The 23,387-nt window shown below is 35.7% G+C and overlaps 1 protein-coding gene across 1 annotated transcript in view; it reads right to left on the bottom strand.

Annotated features, from left to right (window-relative positions):
* The window catches only part of RAPGEF6 (Rap guanine nucleotide exchange factor 6), a 185,073-nt gene that overhangs the window by 102,609 nt on the left and 59,077 nt on the right, over positions 1 to 23,387 (bottom strand). Inside the window, exon 6 of the mRNA XM_080805059.1 lies at positions 14,388 to 14,531. Within this exon, the coding sequence (XP_080661185.1) occupies positions 14,388 to 14,531 (144 nt within the window). The remainder of the gene's footprint in view (positions 1 to 14,387; positions 14,532 to 23,387) is intronic.

Here is a 23,387-nt window from a genome sequence, read left to right as displayed (position 1 = left end):
CAGGTGGCATTTGTACTATGGAGGCCACCAAGCCTTACCAGATAGTACAAATGAAGCATATACCTATACCTATGTTTCTCTCCGTCTTTTTACATTTCAATCGTTTGCCAAATAGTGAATTTAAATGTCTTTACAGAAGCTGCGTTTAAGAAAGATAGCAGTATTTCTCCCTTAGTCACCATCAGTAGGACAACCTTTAAACAAAGACATGATTTCATCCTAGGAAATGCCTCTATTGTGCCTGTCTCTATTCAACAGAACCATAAAGAAATCCTGACAAAGCCAATGTTACAATTAAAGTGCTTACTAAAACATATAGTTTCACAAAACAAAACTAAAAATTCACACTTCTCTGGGTTTGTTTTTGAAATTTACATACTAGGAAAGATAACTTGAGTGACATCAAATTTCAGATCTATATAAACAACCACTATTAACAATACAATTTATTAAATTACATTGCATATTTTCCTAAAATTTAGCATGTCCTGTTGTGTAGCATTTTGCTTTTCTGTGAGTTAATGTTTGCTTTTTAAAAAATGACAAATATAACAGATGCTATCTTAACATCTCAAGCTACTAATGATTCACTTACGACTATTTTTAAAACACTTAAGAACATAAAAATTTTTTCATATACTTTTCATACTAAGTATGTCCTTCATATTATTACTTCACTGATGAGTTATTACCCTGTTTTCCTAAAATTTTTGTGTAATATAAATACATATAAATATAGAGATTAGACTAACACTACTAAATGCATTGACCATTTAAGGAAGCTATACAATACAATCAGGTTAAAGAGCATACTCACAGAGAAGTACAGAAATAGCTATAACCAAATGGTTCAGTCTGAAGACAGTACACCTCAAATGCATTACATTTTAAGTCTATAGATTATTAAGAAGGTATTTTTTCAAATCCTCTTAGAGATACATTAGGATACTTAAGAGATTCCTTTAAATTGAAAAACAAAATGGCCATGAGATTGAGCTTTTTTAGATAATGCTTTGTAATAATTATTGTTAAAGTTTAGAAAATGTAAGAGCACAATAAAGCTCGTTTACAATTCAAAGTAGCAGAATTTAAATTTAATAACTAGATTATATCCATCTCCAAGAAAATAATTAAAATTACTTACTTTGGAGGCCCATGGCTGAAGACAATTGGCATAACAACGAACAAGAAAAGCCATTTCCTGGGCTGGAAAGGGTAGTTTCCTTTTCAAACCAGAGCCACACGGATGAGTATGTTGACAAAATTCTGTTAAGTTTCTTTTTACAAATCATACGCCATTTGCAGTGTTATATAAAGGCAGCTTCTCCAAATCCCTTTCAAACCGAAATCAGGAGCTTTCAGTAGCTCAGAGTATTGTTCTAAATAACTGCAACAGTTTTCATCACAATGTTCACTTTTAACAAGCAAATCACAGTAAATCAAGATGTTTACATTTCTGGCTCAGTACATACAGACATACACATGCTTCTTCAGGCTCCTGGCACAGAATACACAGTAGTAACACACAGTTAATACAGTATCAATCAAAGTAAATAAGGCAACATGCACCAAATCTGTGTTCCTGGATTCTGAGAAACCCTTCCTTTCTGTAATACAGCTTTGTCTTTTCTTCAACTTATTTCATTCTGTAGAGCAAGCACTGCAGTAATTCTTTTGCATCGGAAGCAAACCAGAACACTGTATCCTTAAAATGAAAGTTTCTTCTTTATCTTCTTAATCACCAAAGGTTAAAAAAAAAAAAATCAACCGATGAGCAAGCAAATGGTAGTTAGAAGATAAATATGCTCTAACAGGTCTGTCCTGGAGAACGCCTGAAAATATCCAAAATTGAAATTTTCTCTTTTTCACATGCACTATTTACAGCTCTGCAGTACTGCTTCTTGTTCTAATGCATCAGTAAGACAGTAATGTTGATCTAAGTCTGGCTTTTCTGGTTGAAAATTTATATATGATGACACAAAAGCACTACATCTTCTGCTAAAACAAGACTATATGTTACTGTCTTAATTCCTACTGTCCTTGCCTGTTTCACAGCAGCTCCCTAAGGAGAAGCTCCTATTGATTCCATGCTCTGCAGTAAGATGAAATATCTAATAAGAAGGAAAGAGAGTGGGAGGAGAATAGAGCTAAAAGGATGACATCACCTGTATAGAAAGCCTTCAGAAACTGCATTAGATCAATTGGCTACTGTATCTGCAGATGTAGCCCAAAAAGCAATTTACTGAAAACACACACACACACACCCTTCCATGAGACATGTCAGCAAGCTAAATTCTGTAAGAAAAAAACTGGCTTAAAGCACCTCTCTGTTTCACTTTCAAAAATCCATCTTGATTTTTAATTCTGTGCATTGATACAGAGCTTTATTTGGGAAGCTAGATTTCCTATTATTATTCAAATTTAACACAGTATTGTCCTCCCAAGGGAAAATAATTAGCTCTGGTAAAATACTCGCATTACAAATATGTAAGGCAGCCTTCCCCTCAGATGTCACATATGTGTTTGTTACATTACTAAATCAGGGGTTTCTGCTTGCAAAACTTATTTATCAAGTAACTGTTCTAAAAGATATAACCTTTAGGATACTCTAACATTAAAAATATCAAAACTAGTACTAAGATTTTTATGTATATATTTAAATGGAAACAACAGAATTTCATTTTGCAAAGGAAAGCTGAAAAACATCACTAGGCATAACGGCCGAGCTGCAGCCTATACCAACTCCTCTAAGGAAGAATAACCCATGCAATACAGTACTTTCCTGGAGCCCAGCACTCAATTCCTAGAAAGACACAGGATGCCAGTAAAACTCAAAAGGAATTAGAGAAGAAAATTATTATACCTGTTTAAAAACTAGCACTTGGACAAAAAAGTAATCATTTTTCTATAAAAATTCCAGAAAAAAATTAAATTTTGCCACACCCTATCCAATCTAAAAACACAATTCCTCTAGCATCCACCCTTACTCTTCACACTTCTGCCACAAGGAACCTACTGCAGATACTCCTATAGTTTGCACTTAAGTTTGTAATGGTGCCTCCCAATGGCCAAAAAATGACATAGTTTCCAATGATAAAATGCTTAGTACATCCCCAGACAGCAAAATTATGAGAGTTACAATCAATGAACAAAGCAGAGTAATAAAATTATTTTGTTTTATTCACCTAACATTAATTTTGAGGGCAAGAGATATGCAACTTAGGAAGAGAAGTTATTACCTGAAAGATGGGTGTTATTACAAAGGACTCCACTGTCAAAGGGACATCATGTCATTAGCCCCACCAAAAAAAAAAAAAAAAAAAAAAAAGTTCTTTAATACCTCTGGGCAAAGTATGACTCACTTTCTGAACAATACTAACCTGCCAATCTGAATTGTGCTATTACTTATAAAAGTACAATTAACTGCAGTAAAGCTAAATACTGTTCTGAACAAAAATAAATCATGCTTTCAAAAGATGTGATCACTTATGTACTTAGATTTCCATAAAACTTAAGAATCATTTCTGGTGAAAGTTTCCAAAGAATACATACAAAAAATTTGCATTTAAATGTAAAATTAAATCTCAAAAATACAAATAAGCATGACTAGCTTTCTAAACATAAAATATGGAAAACATATACAGGTTGATTTTCAAGCACCAATATATTTTCTCAATTATTATTTTTTTAATTTATTTATTTGCCAGACAGAGATCACAAGTAGGCAGAAAGGCAGGCAGAGAGAGAGGAGGAAGCAGGCTCCCTACGAGCAGAGAGCCTGATGTGGGGCTCAATCCCAGGACCCTGGGATCATGACCTGAGCCGAAGGCAGAGGCTTTAACCCACTGAGCCACCCAGGCACCCCTCAACTTAATTATTTTAAATAAACTATAATGCGTTGGGAGTTTTAACACTATGTTAAGCATTCAAGAATAAATTAACTAAAATCTAATTTTGAGCATTCATATTTTGAAACAGAAAAATGATAGCAGGCACTCTATGTAAATGAAGCCCAACAATTACTAAAGATAAATTTCTAAGACAAGCCTTTTATACATAAACATTAGTAACATGACTCAAGAGTAGTTCAGTCTCATTGACAGATAATAATTACATTCATGTATAGTACCAACAGGATTAAATTATAACCAAAAACAAGATCATAATGGTCATTTCCACCACCCCCTTTTTATAATAAATCATGCTGATAGCATACAAAGAAGGACCTCAAGCTGAGCAAGAGCGAGCCATCTCTTAACTGCTTTAAGAAACTGCTGCTCTGTGTATGAAATGCAATCCACTAGATGCCGTATGTTAGAAACTACTGTAGTAAACAACAACTCAGTAAAGGAACAACTCTCTTTTCCTATAGTGTGGCCTGTAAGTGAAGATGACATCATCCTTTTCCTTGTTCTACCAATCACCTCATAGTATTTGCCATCCTGGGGAACTGTATGGTGAACAGAGCATGCAGAATCCCCCTGTGCAACAATACCATCAAAGAAATACACAGGCCAAATCCTATATTCAGCTTAAGAATCCACCAGCATTCTGAGGATATGCTAGACCACACGATTTCGTCAGGAAAAAAATGACATAAGCTCCTAATTAATGAAGAAAGAAATAAACATCTTTTGAAGACCACAGTCAGTAATTTGTCAAGTAACTAAAAATACGATTAGGTGAATAAACACTTTTTCACTTCCATCATTTTTAGAATTTTATTGTGATCTCATTCCATTATCTTACCAATTCAAATGAAGTAATCGCAGCAAGGGAGAGTGCCCTGATCTACACATTATCCAGGAACCATCACCACAGAATAGCCATTTAAGAATACATTTTCCCTGCATATGAAACGTTATGATGTTAAGCCACATGAGATGAAATCTTTGGCTTCAGAAGGGTCTGCCACACCACCATAAAAGAAAGCAATCAACATGCACTGGCTTTGCAAAGCTTCAAACCATTACAAATATATTTATAAAAATGCAAATGCTATGTAGTTAATAATTAAAATATGTTGACTGTATATACTGCCTCTAAACAAAAATACAAATGAAAACATCAGAAATATTGCATGGAAAGCCAAAAATGAGGTTCTGACAGTTACTAAACTATACATATATTTCTTACTTAGTAAACAACACTGAAAGGGGTGGGGAGGTCATCAACGATAAAGTAATCAAAGGATATACATTCTTGACATTATAAAAACAAACAACCGACAATAACAAAAACCAGATTTATAGTAATCTCAGGCAAGGTCATATTGTTTATTCCCCATCTGCACAGTGAAAACTGTAATTACAACTTGGGAGAAACCAAACTCAAAAGCAGGTAAAGAACAAAAGAAAAATTATGTACTACCACAAAATAAACAGGCCCCTCATTTCTCTATTTTAGTTGTAAGCATTTGGTCTTCAAAATATAAATTAAGTGTGCTTATTTATATAGTAAAAACACTTTAATTCTTCTGAAGAATGAATGACCCATTACCATAATGTCAGAGAGGTAACATCCAAGCCCTTGTAAAGGATCATAGCAAGCTTTTCCACCTCTTCCTCACCCCTTGCTTAACTTTAATATTTGAAATGAATCCGCATTAAGTTATCAGACACGATTAATTCTAATTACTGGTGCCCCTCAGAAATTCCTCCTTTCAAACTGCATTCTATCTATCTATTGCTCAGCCTTTCTGAAAAAAAGGGAAGCCAGAGTATCAACATTCTCCTTCTATTAAGAAAAAGTGCGCTTCAACACACTATCAGCTATGACCACTAAATGGTCAGCACCATGCTGCTGAAAACCCTGCTAAAGCTACCAGCAGGACACATAAGCTCTATGAAATATGATCCTTCCTTAGGGAGTGATCGAGGAAGAAAAAGCAAAGGAGAGGGAAGCCTTCATCATCAACTAAGGTGATGTAAGCTTCTATAATTAGAAACACTGAAACCGAAGGAACAATAAAAAGGCACACCATGCTTCCACTTTCCCCCAAACTGTGCAGTTGTAGGAAGCATTTTTTACTCATTCACTCACATACAGGTAAATAAAGAATATATTCCACCTGTAATCAGTCAAGTGTGCTACCAAGCAAAGCTAATGTAAAAGCTAATGTAAAGTGTATTATTTTCTTCCAAAAAATGAGGTCTACCCAGTAATTAAAATAGAGCTACATATAAACATAACTGGAAAAACAAATGTCATATAAAAGATTAAACTGTTGAGAATATGGTTTCCACCTCTAGAATCCCAGAATATATTTGAGACCAACTTTAAATCACTTCTCTAATTTTTTTTTCACTTCTCTAATTTTAATACTGCATTTTCTAGTATTATGAAAGCCAAATGCTGAGTTCAGCATAGTTTCTGAACAGGTAACATATCAAACAAAATGGCAAAAACATTCAGCATTTATCTGTTTGCTGTGTCTCAGGAGTTATTACTCTCAAATTGGAACGCTCTTAAAAATCAATACCTTGGACCACTGGTATACATTAATAACAGAGTTGCCTCAGAAAGACTTCAAAAGAGCTTCCAGTAGCAATTATTGCATGAAGTGTTTCAAGTATGTTAAAAAATTTCTCTAATTCTGGTTCCCTGGACAGATCCAGAGCAGCATGCCCTGCCTCCTTGAGCTCCCAACATTCATGAAGTTCAAAAAAAAAGTGAATGATAATTTCTTGAAATGATTAAGCTAGCAATACTTAAACAGAGCTATAAAAATAATTTTTTTATATCCTTAATCCAGTAGCTTAACTTTCACAAATTAATCCTAACAACAAAATCAGAGTCCATTTATTCATACAAGTTGTCCATTAAAGGGACAAAAAGCAGAAGCTTCATTAGAGTCCTTACTTATACTCATAAAACATAATATTACTATTAAAAATAAGTTTTAGGGGGCGCCTGGGTGGCTCAGTGGGTTAAGGCCTCTGCCTTTGGCTCAGGTCATGATCCCAGGGTCCTGGGATCGAGCCCCGCATCGGGCTCTCTGCTCAGCAGGGAGCCTGCTTCCTCCTCTGTCTCTGCCTGCCTCTCTGCCTACTTGTGATCTCTGTCCAATAAATAAAATCTTTTAAAAAAAAGTTTTAGGAAAAATTTAATAGCCTAAGAAGTGGAGAATAGAATTTATAAATATCCAGCATTATCTAAATTAGAAGAGCTAAATTAATCAAGATACTTTTCCAAATCACTAGCAACACTAGCTATCTCTGGGTTGAGGATGACGGCAAGTTTCTTTCTTAACATTCTTCTATGTTTTTACATTTCTACAATGAGCATTTTTTTCACAAATTAAAAAAAAAAAAATCTGCTAGAGGCAAGCGTTTGTCCTAACTTAGTTTGATTACATTACCACCCCTTTGCTTTTTCTCTATTTGCGGACTCATGACCCTCTAAGAAGATATAAGAACTTCCTATCAAGAATTCTGTATTATTTCCCAGAAGGCAAATGGGAAGGAAAATTCTCCTAGGAGATGTTAAACAACCAAGAATAAATTGAGAAAAGTCCTCTTCTGTTATTAAGATGCAAAGCACCATAAAAAATACACTGTGCAGGGCATTCTGATACCCTTGTAACAGAGGCCTCACAAAGCTCCCTTGCCATTTCCATCATGTGAGCAGACAGGTCAGCAGTCTATAAGCTCAGGAAGCATACAGAAGAACCCAGATATGCCTAGACCCTCACCTTAAAATTCCTGCCTCCAGAATTTTGAGAAATAAATGTGTTATTTATGAGCCACTCAGTCTGTGGTTTTTGTTACAGCAGCCTCAACAGACTAAGACATCCTCATCAAAGAGGAGATTTCAGCAATCACATGATTAGACCAAAGTCCTCTAATTTCTGATGAGCTTATCAGGGGGCAGGATCCTAATTTCTCACCACAGGAATGGCTTGATCAATAAGACACACAGACTCCATCAAAGCAACACACATTCTGCTAAAAAAACAAAACAAACAAACAAAAAAACACCTTATGGTATCACATGCATGGCCAAGTCAGAGAATATAGCCATTATCTGGTATACCAACATAAAGGTGGTTAAATGATCTGATCCTAATAATCAACTGTACTGACAATTATGCCTTAATCTTGCCAAATATGCTTTGAATCCAAACAAACAATCCAAACAAAACTGCAGGAAAGCAGGGAATGTAAGGTGCCATCAGAGGGAGCTCACTGCTTCATTGTAATTTGTGCGCCTAAAATCAAACAGTAGATTCTAGAGTACCGTACCATGCCTACTACCTGCCATACTTTCCAGAACAAGGGACTGGGTAGAAAAAACATATATAAAGAAAGGTGAGTAAAAGAAAGCCCTCTAAATTTAAGACCATGACCCATGATGTTGCCATGAAACCCTTTTTCTAGGTTTCCTTTTGGAAAGAGTTTGATGGCTCCACTATATGCAGGTGCTGTGATGGACAAAGAGAAAAACAAGGCTAGTGGCTTATGATGTGCCTGAGAATGTAAAAAGCTCCATAAGCAGTATCGGGGACAAGAAAGAAAAAATTATGATGTGGTCTATTGTGGAACTTGGGATCTAGTTAAGAGAACGTAACATGCACACCAAATACCTTTACTGTTCGTTATTTAAAAACACAGTATAAGAAATGAGAAATCAATAAAAAGGGCTGTAATTTCATAAATGAAGTACCCAGGGGCGCCTGGGTGACTCAGTGGGTTACGCCTCTGCCTTTGGCTCAAGTCATGATCTCAGGATCCTGGGATTAAGCCCCACATCAGGCTCTCTGCTCCACGGGGAGCCTGCTTCCCCTCCTCCCCCTCTCTGCCTGCCTGCCTCTCTGCCTACTGGTGATCTCTCTGTGTCAAATAAATAAATAAAATCTTAACAACAAAAAACACTATTTATAAATGAAGCACCCAAACACCAAGAAAATTTTTCAGACCTTTGAAGAATGTCCTTGTTTATATTTGGGTCAATAATGTTTCCACAAAAATGAGCATGCATGGGGACGCCTGGGTGGCTCAGTGGATTAAGCCTCTGCCTTCAGCTCAGGTCATGATCTCAGGGTCCTGGGATCGAGCCCTATATCGGTCTCTCTGCTCAGCAGGGAGCCTGCTTCCCCCCTCTCTCTGCCTGCCTCTCTGCCTACTTGTGATCTCTGTCAAAAAAATAAATAAAATCTTTAAAAAAAATCTCATTTAATCCTTTCACAAATTTATAGGTTATTAATCAAAAGAGATGTAGGAAGGTTACACAATGTACCCAAAGTTACAGAGGAATCTAAACAGGCTGAAAGCTGATGCAAGAAGAGGCACTCTTATTTTCCTTGAGAGACAACCAGCTTGGAGGGTATAATGACGATGGTTCCCATTTTCAAGGCAAGTATATTCTGAAGAAACCATTACAGTGTAGTCTAATAATGGTCACAAGTATAAACATGGAATACTGTGGGAACGCAGAGATGTATACCTAACCCTTTCCAATGGAAAATCAAGGAGGCCTCCCATGAAATGATATGGAATTAAGTCTTGAGGATGACTTTGTGCCAAGAAGACAAAGAATAAGACAGCATTTTAAGTAAAAGGAATAGCAGATGTAAAAGATGTATATATAAGCAGGTTTCTCACCCCTCAGTACATACACATATGTATGTATTTCTCATCCACACATACACATATACCTTAGTGTATACACATAAACAGTAACAATCTTACAATATAATATGTATATCAAATCACTTTAAACTTACAGTGTTATATGTAAATTCTATCTCAATACAGTTGAAAATAACTAAAAATATGGTTCCTTCAAGGGTCACCAAATTTGTTAAGCATGACTAAAAAGTAGTGAATGCGTACCAAAAAAGAAAAGATAAAGCTGGAGAGGTGGACAAAGTCCAGACCTTGCTGTCCAATCTGGTCGCTACTAGCCACATGTGGTCACTTACATGTCAATTATTTGAAATTAAAATGCTAAATTAAAATCCACAGTCATACCAGCCACATCTTAAGTGCTCAATAATGGCTAGTTACTACCACCAATCTGGAAACAGATATAAAATATTTCTATCATTGTTATAAGTTCTATTAAAGAGAACTAGTCTAGACTATGAAGGTCCTCATACATTAGCTCTCCGAATTTCTTCGGTAGATGGTAGTAGGCTATGAAAAGATTTAAGAGTTTAAAAGAAGCGACAGGGGGTGCCTGGGTGGCTCAGTGGGTTAAAGCCTCTGCTTTCAGCTCGGGTCATGATCCCAGAGTCCTGGTATCAAACCCCGCATAGGCTCTCTGCTCAGCAGGGAGCCTGCTTCCTCCTCTCTCTCTGCCTGCCTCTCTACCTACTTGTGATCTCTGTCAAATAAATAAATAAATAAATCTTAAAAAAAAAAAAAAAAAAGAAGCGACAGAGGTTTATTTAGAACTGAAAGTAGTAAAATGGACGGACTAGTTGGTGGGATGGGATAAAGGAAGAGGTAAAGAATAGGGCTAGCATAGGGATATCGGAGAGAAAGGAGAAAATAAATCTTGAAATCAAAGAAAGTGATCAATCAGATGTCTTTTAAGGAAGAGCTTATAAAACACTTTCCAATTCAGAAGAAAAATTTCCACATTTCTTAAAATGAAGAAATACTGCTTTTACAGTGAAAATGGGCTGGGGGATTACAGGAGATGCTACTGCAACAGTTTTTTTTTTCCTTTTAAAATTTTATTTACTGATTTTAGAGATAAAGAGCAAGTGCAAGCAGGGGGAGGGGCAGAGGAAGAGGGAGAAAATCCTAAGCGGACTCCCCAGTGAGCACACGAGCTCAATCTCTGTTCCGGGCCCAGCGGAAATCAAGAGTTGGACGTTTAATCAACTGAGCCACCCAGGCGCCCCAATGCTATTACAACAGTTCTAAAAAGAAAGGCAGTGAACACTAAGGCAATGACATGGGGAAATTAAGAGCAGAGTATAAATCTTGAAACATTTAAGAAGAAGCATCTACAGATATTATTGACTGATTAGACTATGAGTGTACAAACATGTTCCAAGTTCTTTAGCAACCACCCCTTAAGACAGGCACACTCAATACTACCATTCTCAATTTTTGAGGTACAGCAACCAAAGCACAAAGGGTTTAGATGAAACTCCCTAACCATGCAGTGAGTAGGAAGAATTCAAGACAGATGGCTCATGTAAATGCTAGACTATTTATGGCTGGCATAATTACCCTTCTTACTCTCACTGAATATTAATCCAATCACCTTTCTGCTATTTCTAAATATGAAATATACCTTCCTCAAATATCTAAAATATTCTCACTGAGAATATTCAAAAATATGTAAATCTGTTAAAAACTCTGAGAGCAATACCCTAAGGAGTTTCAAAAATGTTACGGTTAGAGAAGTGCTCTTTTTAACATTACGAAAAAAACCCTTTCACTTTCACATTAAAAGCATGGTTCTCATCTTTGTATAAAGCAGTGTATGACAAAACCGCAACAATAATTCATAAAAATAAACAATCTTTTTCAATCATTCTAAGCATTCAATTAGAGAATAAAACATGTGAAGCTTTTAGTACACATAAACTTCTATGTACAGGTTGTATACTAATAATACTTACGACAAAGATAACAGTAACAAAAAATTCTGTACATCTTTAAGAATTTCTGACCTTCAGCATTTTAGCAAGGAAAAGTTGATGATGGTGAGCAAATGAAAAAAGAAACTGTCAAATCTGCACTACTGTCTACAAGAAAAAATGATTCCTTTTGATCTTTCTCTCTGAATTGCTGACAAAAAAAAAAAGAACTGAAAGACCCTAGGGTAGTCATAAAGCCAATTTTCTTCTGGATGTTTTCACAAATACTAATTAAATTTTTGCGGCACAACCTCCTTTATCCAGACCAACTATCGGTATATAGGTATTTGGACAGACACAGGTTTTACATATGGGTGACATTAATGAATAATAAATGAAAACCCCTTAAAACCTTTTCCAAGTTGCCTGAAATATATCTATTTTAGAAAAAAAAAAAGCAAACAGAAAATATTATTTCAAGAAATAGCAAATTTACCTAACACGACCAAAAATCCTTTTCCAACCCAGTCTTATAGTTAATAACTACCCTGAATAAACTTAGTTCTCCCCTCTGCCAAACTTCCGACAGTACTTAATAGGTCAAGTACTTAAAACTAGCTATATAACCCTTTATATGCAACGCCACACTTCACTCAGAGTCATCAAATGGACAGCATCTCAAGCAGTGTGCCTGTTGCTATTTCTGGTCTACACAGGAAACCAACTTATCCCCAGGAGAACAACATTTAGCACACATGGGAGTTACAAGTACATGACTCAGGAGCATAAGCCACAGCTACCTAGAGAAAATACAGAATTTGCCTGGGCTTCAAGACATGATGCCAAAAAAATCTAAGAACACACTAGAGCTGAGACTGGAGTAAGTGATCAAAACACACATACAAACTATGCAGTGTAGCTCATATAAGGAAAACCAAATAATACAATTAAAGATAGTAATTCTACTTCTCAAAATTTTTCTAAAGAAACCAACATACAGATATACGTAAGCACGAAAGATAATTAGAACCTTATTTTAAAAAAATAAAAACTAAAAAAATCTAAATGACCAAATATTGGGAGGTAGATAAATAAATTATGGTTATTATAATGGAATGCCATGGTACTCTTGAGAATAATGTAAAAAAAAATTTTCTAAAGCACTGAAAGATGTTCACATTATGCACATAAGTTTTAAAGAGTTTTCATATACTTAAGTTTTAGAAAGCCAAAAAGCTTACATTTGTAACTCTATGTGGAAAAAAAGCCCCTTTACCCAAGAATACACAAAATGTCATGAATGATTACATAACTGGGTAGTATGACAAGTCAATGTATAATTTTTCCAAAACAGACACATAGTACTTGTATAATAATGCAAACATGTTAGTTGAAATTTATTCATTATAGGGAAATTTATTACATAAAAAGAAATTATTACATAGTAAGAGCAGGAAATGAACTTTATGTGCCTCTGGATGTGGCAAAAAAACCTAGGGGACTATTTCATGTTACTCTTTTTTGTTGTTAGAATGTACGGAACCAAAAACATAAGGCAAATGTCACTAAATCCTTAGAGCTGCCTTAAATTTAACATTTACTCCACTATGCACAATTCCTTAAATAATCCTTCCTCCTAACATGGAAGGAGGAAGTTCTGTTTTGACAACCAAATGAATTAAACATAACCTTGAGAATTTTGTTGCAATCAATCTCTAAACTATTTTTATATTTGGGGAGGGACCATGACTTCTTTGAAACTGATAAAATACCCCTGGATTTATTCTTTCTTAGATTATCCTTACTTTTTATTTTTTTTTAAGAATTTATTTATTTATTTGAGAGAGAGAGCGCAAGCAAGGAAGAGGAACAGTGGGAGAGGGAGAAGCAGACCCCCCCTCCAAGCAGGGAGCCTGACATGGGGCTCAACCCCAGGACCCTGAGATCATGACCTGAGATGAAGGCAGACGCTTAAATGATTGTGCCACCCAGGTGCCCCTATCCTTTCTTCTTAATTCAAATATTTTTTAGTTTAAAATGAAGTTCTCTTCAATTACAAAACTGAAGATTTCTGGAGAAACAGTTTCTGTTTCTTCTAGTGTTATAAAAGCTAATTATTTCATCTGCTGCTGCTGCTGCTTCTTCAATATTTGTATGTAAAAACATATCACTAACACTTGCCCACATTTCTGCACTAACACACAGTATCTGTATTTCTCCCATATGACAAGAGAAAAATTGATATATTTTTCTTTTGTACACCTTACAGAATATCAGGAAAAAAGTTCCCAATGAGTCTATTATCTGAGTTCTCAGAAAACTCTTTCATATTCCACTAGATAACAAAAAGGCAAGAAAATCCACAAAGAAGATCTAAAAAGATACAGTAAGAATTTTTTTTACATGATTTAAACAAAAACCAAAGCAAAAACAAAACTTCCACTGGCAAGAGCATTTCTTTCTTTTTTTTTTTTTAAGATTTTATTTATTTATTTGACAGACAGAGATCACAAGCAGGCAGAGAGGGAGGCAGAGAAATAGAGAGAGGAAGAAGCAGGCTCCCTGCTGAGCAGAGAGCCTGATGTAGGGCTTGATCCCATGACTCTGAGATCATGACCCAAGCTGAAGACAGAGGCTTAATCCACTGAGCCACCCAGGCACCCCTGGTAAGAGCATTTCTACCAAAATCAACTGAGCATAAATATTTTTTAAAAATTATATATATTTACCTGCTCTAAAATTTTATGTTGAACCCTAAGTGTTGATATTACCAAAAATATATGTAAATTAAAGATACCATATATAAAAATTAATGGAGAGCCATGAACTGTTCCCTAAATATACTCACAGAAAGATAGCTGTTAATGTCCACATCATCAGTAATAGTTTGACGCTCTCCTTTATAATTAATTTTCCGAAACCTTCGTCGAGATTGTCTGGCAGGAATTTCTCTTTGTAGAATACTATCTTCATTATCTTTGGAATTCTCCACCTGAAACACATGTTCATATTCCTGATTAAATATCCAATTTTTCCATATTACTGACAGTCTGTGGAGTCTTAACAGGCTCAAAGGAGGATTCATTTACTTCTTGCACGGAACAGCTTCAAGAAAATAATCTGTGTAGGACAACACTCATGAGTTCAAGATTAAAGGTGACATTATTATGAAGATCTCAAGACCACAGTTTCCTTCCAGGAAATAGTCTGTCTTGCTCACATAAACATATGTGTTCTAAAAAAGGCACTTACCAGAAGCAAAGGCTGTTAACTACACCTACACATTCAATAATTAATTACCACTTCTGAGTTAGTCCAATTAGAAGTTGCATGATTATACACGTATTTTATTTTGCCAATAATCATTGCTATGATTTCAGTGAAATGCTCAACAGCAAAACAAAAACGTTTTATGCATTATTCTTTGGTGTCCATCATCATGTATGACAAGGACAACTTTTTTTTTTTTTCCCTGAAGATTCTGTTTTTGAGTAATTTCTACATCCAATGTGGGGTTCAAACTCACAACTAGTTTGCTCCACTGACTAAGCCAGCCAGGTGCCCCAAAGCTGACATCTTTTAATAAAGAAGTGAAAACTAACATTAACTGAGGGCTAAAATGGGCCAGCATGCATAAACATTATACTATTTAGTTCACACAGCAGTCCTCTAAGCAATATGTAGCTTGCAGATGAGCAAAGCAAAATCCTAAGAAATTACTTTCCTCTCTCACATAGTGATCCTTACTATTAAAGTTGAGTTGGACTGTAGGTCTGTCTCCAACATTTATGGTACTGATACAAGATTACGTTGCCTGTCCAATCACAGACGAAGCCATACTTTTAAAAATTATTTATAAAAAGGCATATTGATGTTCTACAGTATAACATATAATTAACATCACATCACATAAACATTATTTTTCCCCCACAAGTTTTCCTTCAAATGTCCTATCCTTGGCTAATATCAAAAATTCCCAGTTACCCAAGTATGAAATTTCATGAATATCCCATTCCTAATTCTGCTGCTTGTTTTTCAAATTTTCAACCACTTCTCAGAACTTGTCAATCCTTTTTTTATAAAGTCCTCTCACATTGCCCTTTCTTTCATTCCCATTTCCATCATTCCTTACTCAAATCTTAATCACTTCAGTCCTGAACTATACAAAGAGGTGATGCTATTGCTTCAGACACATTCCTCTCCAACTCCATCCGATAGCATCAAATAAATCACCTACGTAAAAATCATCACTTTATCACATTTCCTGTTCAAAATGCTACAACAGACCACTAACAGTTACTGAGTGAATTTTAAACAATTATTTGTGATGTTCAAAGCCACATATGACCCATCCTCCAAATTTATTACTGTATGTTATAAAGGTAAGCCTGGAAAAACTATTCCTTATCCTCCCCCCACCTCAACACACACACAAAAACCTGTCACGTAAAAGCTCTAATGAGATGCACAAAATTTCCCGACGATTTCTCAGAAAGAGTTGATGTCTGTCTGTTTCAGGTATGAGTGGTACAAGAGTTCAAGAATAAGTAGTGGCCAAGTGAATAGGACTATTCATGGGTCCCTATAATAAAGTAACTTACATTTTACTAAGTAACTTTGTATTATCCTACACATCTATCTTCACTTGCTGAACCACTGTTCATTTAAGACATGTCTCAATTAGCATCTCTTCTATAACTGCAAAAGACATTCCTGTCCTCAGACCACAACTACTTTGTGTACACAACCTAGACTTCTTATAAATAGGCCATGCTCTCCACTGCCTTCAGGCCTTTGTATATGCTGCTGTTGCTACTGCCACAAAGCCCAATCCTCCTTTGCCAACATGGTAGCACCCTTCCCATACTTCATGACCCCTCCCTCCTCTGCCCCAGGAAGTTACTATCCCTTCTCATCAACTGTAATTAGTATATAAGCCCGTATCATTAACAAGCTAACAAGTTCCTTAAGACAGGAACTGCATTATATATTAATCTTTGTTCAATTAACATTCAAAAAGTTTGCAAAAATACGCAGACAATATATTAGATTCTCTCTTTCTCCCCATACATGATAGGTCCTTGGAAATACATGTAAGGGACTCCAGAAATATAAGGGTATGCAGAGTAAGTTACTACTACTCTTCTGAAAGGTAAAATCCAGAAGAGACATGGGTACGATTTCCACCTCAACAAATATAAAATTCTGAATAGGTAGCAATATATGCTACCTCCTTGAGATTTAATCTGCTTTCTAAAAAATGGTGAGAGAATCACAGTATTCACTCCATCACTACACCAGAGCATGTACCAGAAAGTGTAAGTTATCACTTAAGGCTCACAATGCTCCTATCACATAGCTACTCTGTTTCAATAGATCCTACAGAATAATATAAAACTTAAGTAATACATACAAGTGGGTAAGGACTCAAAATCCAAGTGTGATTACTAAAATTCATTTCCTTCATACTGCCCTATCCCAATGGATGAATTATATTATCCACATGAGATAAAATTGCAATTATCATATAATCCTTAAATTTTCTAATATCTACAACTTATTGCTCAAAAGCAGAGATAATAAAGGATTTCCAAAATATAATAGTAAATTAAGTCGAGGAAAGGAGTTTCTAAGTCTCAAAATTTTAAGGACAGTACCAAATGAAAATAAAGACTAAACAATGTATGAAGGATTAAGTACCCTTAACAAACCTGCGAAGTACAACTGAAATGTGAAATTAAAAACAAAACAGAACTACACATGCGTACCTCATGTCACTAAAGTAACAAATTCAAAGACTGAAGTGAAATTAATTCAAGACTGAAGTGAAAATAAAAATACCAAGAGATAGGCTACCAATGAAGCTCCTGATCTACCAGAAGACAGAAAATTTCCCAACCCTAGAGATTATTAGCCCCTCCATTTTGATGGTTGTAGGGAGTGAGAAAGACAATAGAGAATCCATCAAACATGGCAATCCAAGGAGACTTGCTCGTAAGCTCAACTTAACTAGCTGAATCCACACTGTGAGGATACAGAGGTATAAAACTATCCTGCAGAAGAAGACAGGAAGAAAACTTGCTTGACACTGGGAGGAGAAGCGGTAAAAAGCAACCAACCAAACAGGCCAAAAACATTTTCCCTAAGAACTTGAAACATAAGCTATCCCTCATGCAGGTCATTAGCTTGAATTTGTAATACCTTAAGCACGTAAGTAAATTTAAAGATACTCAGGATTGATAATGTACATATGTAACTGACAAAAACAAATCTGAAACCTCTTTGCAAGACTTTAACTCAAACCTCAAAGAATTCCCACACCTACTGTTCAAGATATATGGCTTCCCATATAAACCTATCTTCCCCCTCCAAAAAAAAAAAAAAAAAAAACAAGGAAAAAGACCCCCAACTACAACAAAAATGAAACGTGAATAAATGATAGACATAATGAGGAATAATGGCCAGGAAAAGGACAATAGACTCATACTTGCAAATATTCCAATGTATTTTAAGTATTAGAAAATATAGTTATAATAAAAAAAACTTTCAAACAAAAAGAAACTTGAAAACAAGCCAGAGATTATAAATAGCACTAAATAGGTAAGGACTGACCAGTCCCCCAAAACCCACAACAAACCCAAGTGCCCTTCCTCCCCAATATCAGGTTAGCAAACAATCTGTAATAAGCAAATGCAGTCTACATTTAGAAGAAAGCCAAGAAAGTATAGAGATATCCTGTATGAAACACAAGCGCACAAGGAAGGCCTACAATGGGATGGAACAAGAAGACTCAGAAAAACCTCTCAACAAACCAATCCCAACCCTGAGGACAAAGGAAAACGAGAAATTTGAAAGAACTGGAGCACTAACGGTAACCATAGTAACAAAACAATGCAAACCTAGCTCAACTCTAGCAGAAGAGGTGTGTTTAGCTCCAGGCCTAAACACTATCCTCATTCTCTACTGCCCTACACACAGTAGGTATCATTAAATCCAAAAAAATGACTCACATAAAAATAGGGTAAAAAAACAAACAGCAAAAACAAACAAAAAACCCAATCCACTGCCAAAAAACAAAAAGCAACCAACAGAGCAATCCACCAATATCAGATGTGATCCAGATGCTGCAACTATCAGAGAATTTAAAACTACATACAGAAAAGGCAGCAGAAAGGTAGAAAAGGTGGACAACATAAACAGAGGAAAAATTTCACCAGACATAAGTAAAATATGAGGGAGTAAAATGAGAATCATAGAACAAAAATCATAGTACTAAAGACAAAAAATACCTTTGATAAACTCATTAATAGACTTGATGCAACTGAATTAAGAATCAATGAACTTAAAACATAGGTCAAAAGAAAGTACCCAAACCAACAGAGAGGAGAAAGAAAAAAAAGGAGCAAGAATAAAAAAGAAAAAGAAAAAGAAAAAAAAAGAAAAAAGAAAAGGAATTAAATGCCATATGGAGATATAACCAAAAAGAGAATTAATAAATAGAGAAAATAAAGCTAAAAAAATTATACAGTACTCAGCACAAAGTCAAGAGGAGATGAAAAACAAGCAAGCATAAAAGATATAGATAGGCTGAAAAGATTTAACATATAAAGTTCAAGAACAAGATGACAGACGATTGAGGTAATATCCAAAGGGAAAATGAAACTTTTTGATTAAAACAAAAACTTGAAGCAGTCCAAAAATACAACTATAAATTCACATAGTGAAGATAAAGAGAAGACTTCTAATGCAGCCACAAGGAAAATGTAGATTGGTTATAAAGGAAAGGCGATTAGATTAATAACAGACCTCTCAAAAAGTAATAAATCCCAGGAAACAGTGGACTATATTGACTATAAAATATATATGTGCTAAAAAAAAAAAAAAGGATCCTCCCCCCCAAATTGCGTTCATGGCAAAACAATCCTAAAGAATGATACAAAATATAGTTTCAGTCATAATAAAAAAGAAAAAAAAATACACCCAGCTGAGCCATTTATCAATAAATATTAAAGAATATTTTAAATGGTGTACCTCAGATATAACACAAAGGCTTCTACGAAAAAGGTCTCAGATGGAAGAAATTAAAAGTAAACAAACAGTAAATACATGATAAAATATGAGCACATAATGACTGCATAAAACAGTAAGACATTTGTAAAGTACAAGTGAAAATACACATACATGGTATGTCTACGTACATAACAGCTTTAACAATAACATTACCACCAACATTCTGGTATTACATGGTTTTGCTTCCTAATGATTTATGTACATATTATAATAATTATAATTACACACCATCACATACATGTAATACATTTATGTCTAATCATATACACATAAAAAAAGTTAACAAAAACTTCAATGTTGCCATTAGTACTAAAAATAAGACTACTAGTGGTAGTTGGTATAATTCCACCAAGATATATTATTTCTAGAAGATGGTATTTAGGTAATGCTGAGCTTTCCTTACACATTCCCAAAAGCCAAGAGAAGTTTTCAGTGTTTGTTGTACCATTAATGCAGATGCCTTTAATAAGGTTATGAAAGTTTCCTTCTTTTCTGTTTCTAAAAGTTTAAAAAAACATGAATGGGTCTAGAGTACTATCAAATGCTTTTTCCTCTCCCTATACAGTATACATAGTATTAGCAATTTGCATTTCTAATGGAATAAGTCTTAAGGGAACAAAGAGCTAGTAGTGGTTTTATTTTTTTAAAGATTTTATTTGTCAGAGAGAGACAGAGACAGAGTGCAGGCAAACAAGGGGAGCAGCAGGCAGAGGGAGAAGCAGACTCCCCACTGAGCAGGGAGCCCACGAAGGGCTTGACCCCAGGACCCCGAGATCATGACCTGAGCTGAAGGCAGATGCTTAACTCACTGAGCCACCCAGGCATCCCTTTCTCAACTTAGAGCTAAAGATCTCAAAATTTATTTATGGTTTTCTGTGTTGATATTTCCTACAACTTTTGTTAGATTTATTCTAACATATATGGACTTTTTGATGTTTACAAGTAGTATGTTCACTGAATTTAATTTTTAAATTACTTGTTTGTCCTAACTAGAAATACAACCGATATTCTGTACATAAATATCCAGAGACCTTGCTAAAATGGCTTAATTCTAAAAGATTATGCATATTTTTTTATTTCCTACATGCAAATCATTCATCTGTTTTATACATGTTTCTAAAGCTTTTGCTTGTTTGTTTATTTAGAGAGCAGGGGGAGGGGCAGAAAGAGAGGGAGAAAAAGAATCTCAAGCAGACTCAGCCTATAGGCTGAAGCTGGGCTTGATCCTGCCACCCTGAGATCTCTACCTAAGCCTAGGAAGCTCAACGGACTGAGTCACCCAGGCACCTCTATGTTATCTTTTGGATCTATCCTTGTTCCCTTTCCTAAATGCACTTTATAGGAACTCTTAGCCTGTGGCTTTGGTAATGCTGAGCTTCCCTTACACATTTCCAAAGGCCTGGATAATGTTTTTAATGTTTAGTGTAGGGCTAATGAAGATGCCTTTAATAAGATTATGAAAGTTTCCTTCTTTTCCTAGTTTGCTAAAAGCTTCAACAATCATGAGTGGGTTTTGAGTACTATCAAATTGCTTTTTCTGTGTCTATACAGACAATCACGTGACTCTAATTATATTACTATAGTGAATCATAGTGATTTTCAATATAGGCATACCTCAGAGATACTACAGGTTTGGTTCCAGGCCATTCTAATAAGGCAAATATTGCACTAAAGTGAATCAAATAGAATTCTTGGTTTCCCAATGCATAGCTTATGTTTACAAAACACTGTTGCTTATCACTTGTACAATAGCAGTATGTATAAAAAGCGAAGTACATACATGCCTTCATTAAAAAAATACTTTACTGCTGGGGCGCCTGGGTGGCTCAGTGGGTTAAGCCTCTGCCTTCGGCTCAGGTCATGATCTCAGGGTCTTGGGATCAAGCCCCGCATGGGGCTCTCTGCTCAGCAGGGAGCCTGCTTCCCCCTCTCTCTCTGCCTGCCTCTGCCTACTTGTGATCTCTGTCTGACTGTGAAATAAATAAATCAAATCTTAAAAAAAAAAAAAAAACTTTACTGCTAAAACCATCATCTGAGCTTTTATCGAGTTGTAATCACTGATCAGAAATCACTGTAACAGGGACGCCTGGGTGACTCAGTCGGTTAAGCGTCTGCCTTTGGCTCAGGTCATGATCCCAGGGTCCTGGGATGGAGCCCCACGTTGGGCTCTCTGCTTAGCAGGGAGTCTGCTTCTCCCTCTCCCTCTGCTCTTCTACCTGCTTGTGCTCGCTCTCACTCTCTCTCTCTTTAAAAAAAAAAAGAAGAAAGAAATCACTGTAACAAATAAAATAATGAAAATCTGAAATACTGCAAAAATTACCAAGCAGTGACAAATGATACAGGTGAGCAAATAGTGCTAAAAAAAAAAAAATGGCACCAACAGACCACCTCACCAAAGGTTGCCACAAAACAGTATCCATGAAGCACAATAAAGCAAACTGCAATAAAGCGATGTACTGCCTGAATTAAATCAACCCTGCAACTCTGGGAATAAATTCAACAATCACGATATTTTATCCTCTTGGTATATCACTTCACTGGAATTTGATTTCCTAGCATTTTATGATTTTTAATTAAAAAAAATCCTAACCTGGGAGCACCTGGGTGACTCAGCCAGTGAAGCCTCTGCCTTGGGCTCAGGTCAGGATACCAGGGTCCTGGGCTCAAGCCACAAGTTGGGCTCCCTGCTTAGTGGAAAGTCTCCATCTCCCTCTCACGATGACACCACCCCCACTCCACTCCCACTCTTGCTGGCTCTCTCTCAAACAAATTAAAAAAAAAAATTAATCTGTAACATTGTCTTTCTGTAATGTAACTTGTCAGGTTTTGCCATCACAATTAAACCAGGCTCTCAAATGTTACGTCACTTATACATCAATAACAATAAACTGGATGCATAAAAAAGGAATTTAATCTTTCTCTTTCCTGCTAAGACTTTTTGATTCTTATTTAAATGTTGGAAAAAAACTCACCAATGAAGCCATGTGAGTGGAAATTTCTAAATGAAAAGGTCTATTACAGATGTACTTTCCTTCTAGAAGAGGGATTCTGAAGATTTTCTCTGTGTGTGACACATGCACGTGCTTATTTTGGTTAAGTTTTTAATAATATCCTTCACTATTTTTAGAATTTTCATAAGCTCCATAGTAGTCTATGCTTTTCTTACTCCTGATATTAAGCTATGTCATGTTTTGTTCTTGACTACTTTGACAAAGAAGTATAAAATTTATTACTCTATTCTGATTATCAACTTTTACCTTTCGTCATCCTCTTTAAGTATGCTTTACATGCCACCAACTTTTTAATCTTCATTGTTTCTTGGCTTCTAATTTCTGTAGATATAGTTTGCTGTTCTCTGGGACACCTGGGTGGCTCAGTCAGTTAAGAGGCTGACTTCAGCTCAGGTCATGATCCCAGGGTCCTGAGATCGAGTCCCACATTGGGCTCCTTGCTCAGCGGGGAGCCTGCTTCTCCCTCTGCCTACAGCTTCACCTGTTTGTGCTCTTTCTCTGACAAATAAATCTTAGAAAAAAAAATTAAATTAGAAAAAATAGTTTGCTGCTCTCTAATTTCTTAATGTGGATGCTTACCTTCACCAAATGTCAGCCTTTCTCCTAAAACATTGATGCTTAAACTACTCACCTAAGGCTCAAGACAAATTTCATACATTTTGATATATCCTCTTCATTCTGCTCAAAATATTTTCTCATTTTCATAGTGATTCTTTGGCAAGTGATTTAAAGTATACTCCTGAGTTTCAAGTTATATTTTGTTTTAG

Source organism: Martes martes, assembly GCF_963455335.1.
Source record: "Martes martes genome assembly, chromosome: 5".
In the NCBI taxonomy this organism is placed as follows: domain Eukaryota; kingdom Metazoa; phylum Chordata; class Mammalia; order Carnivora; family Mustelidae; genus Martes; species Martes martes.
This window is presented reverse-complemented; position numbering and strand designations above follow the sequence as displayed.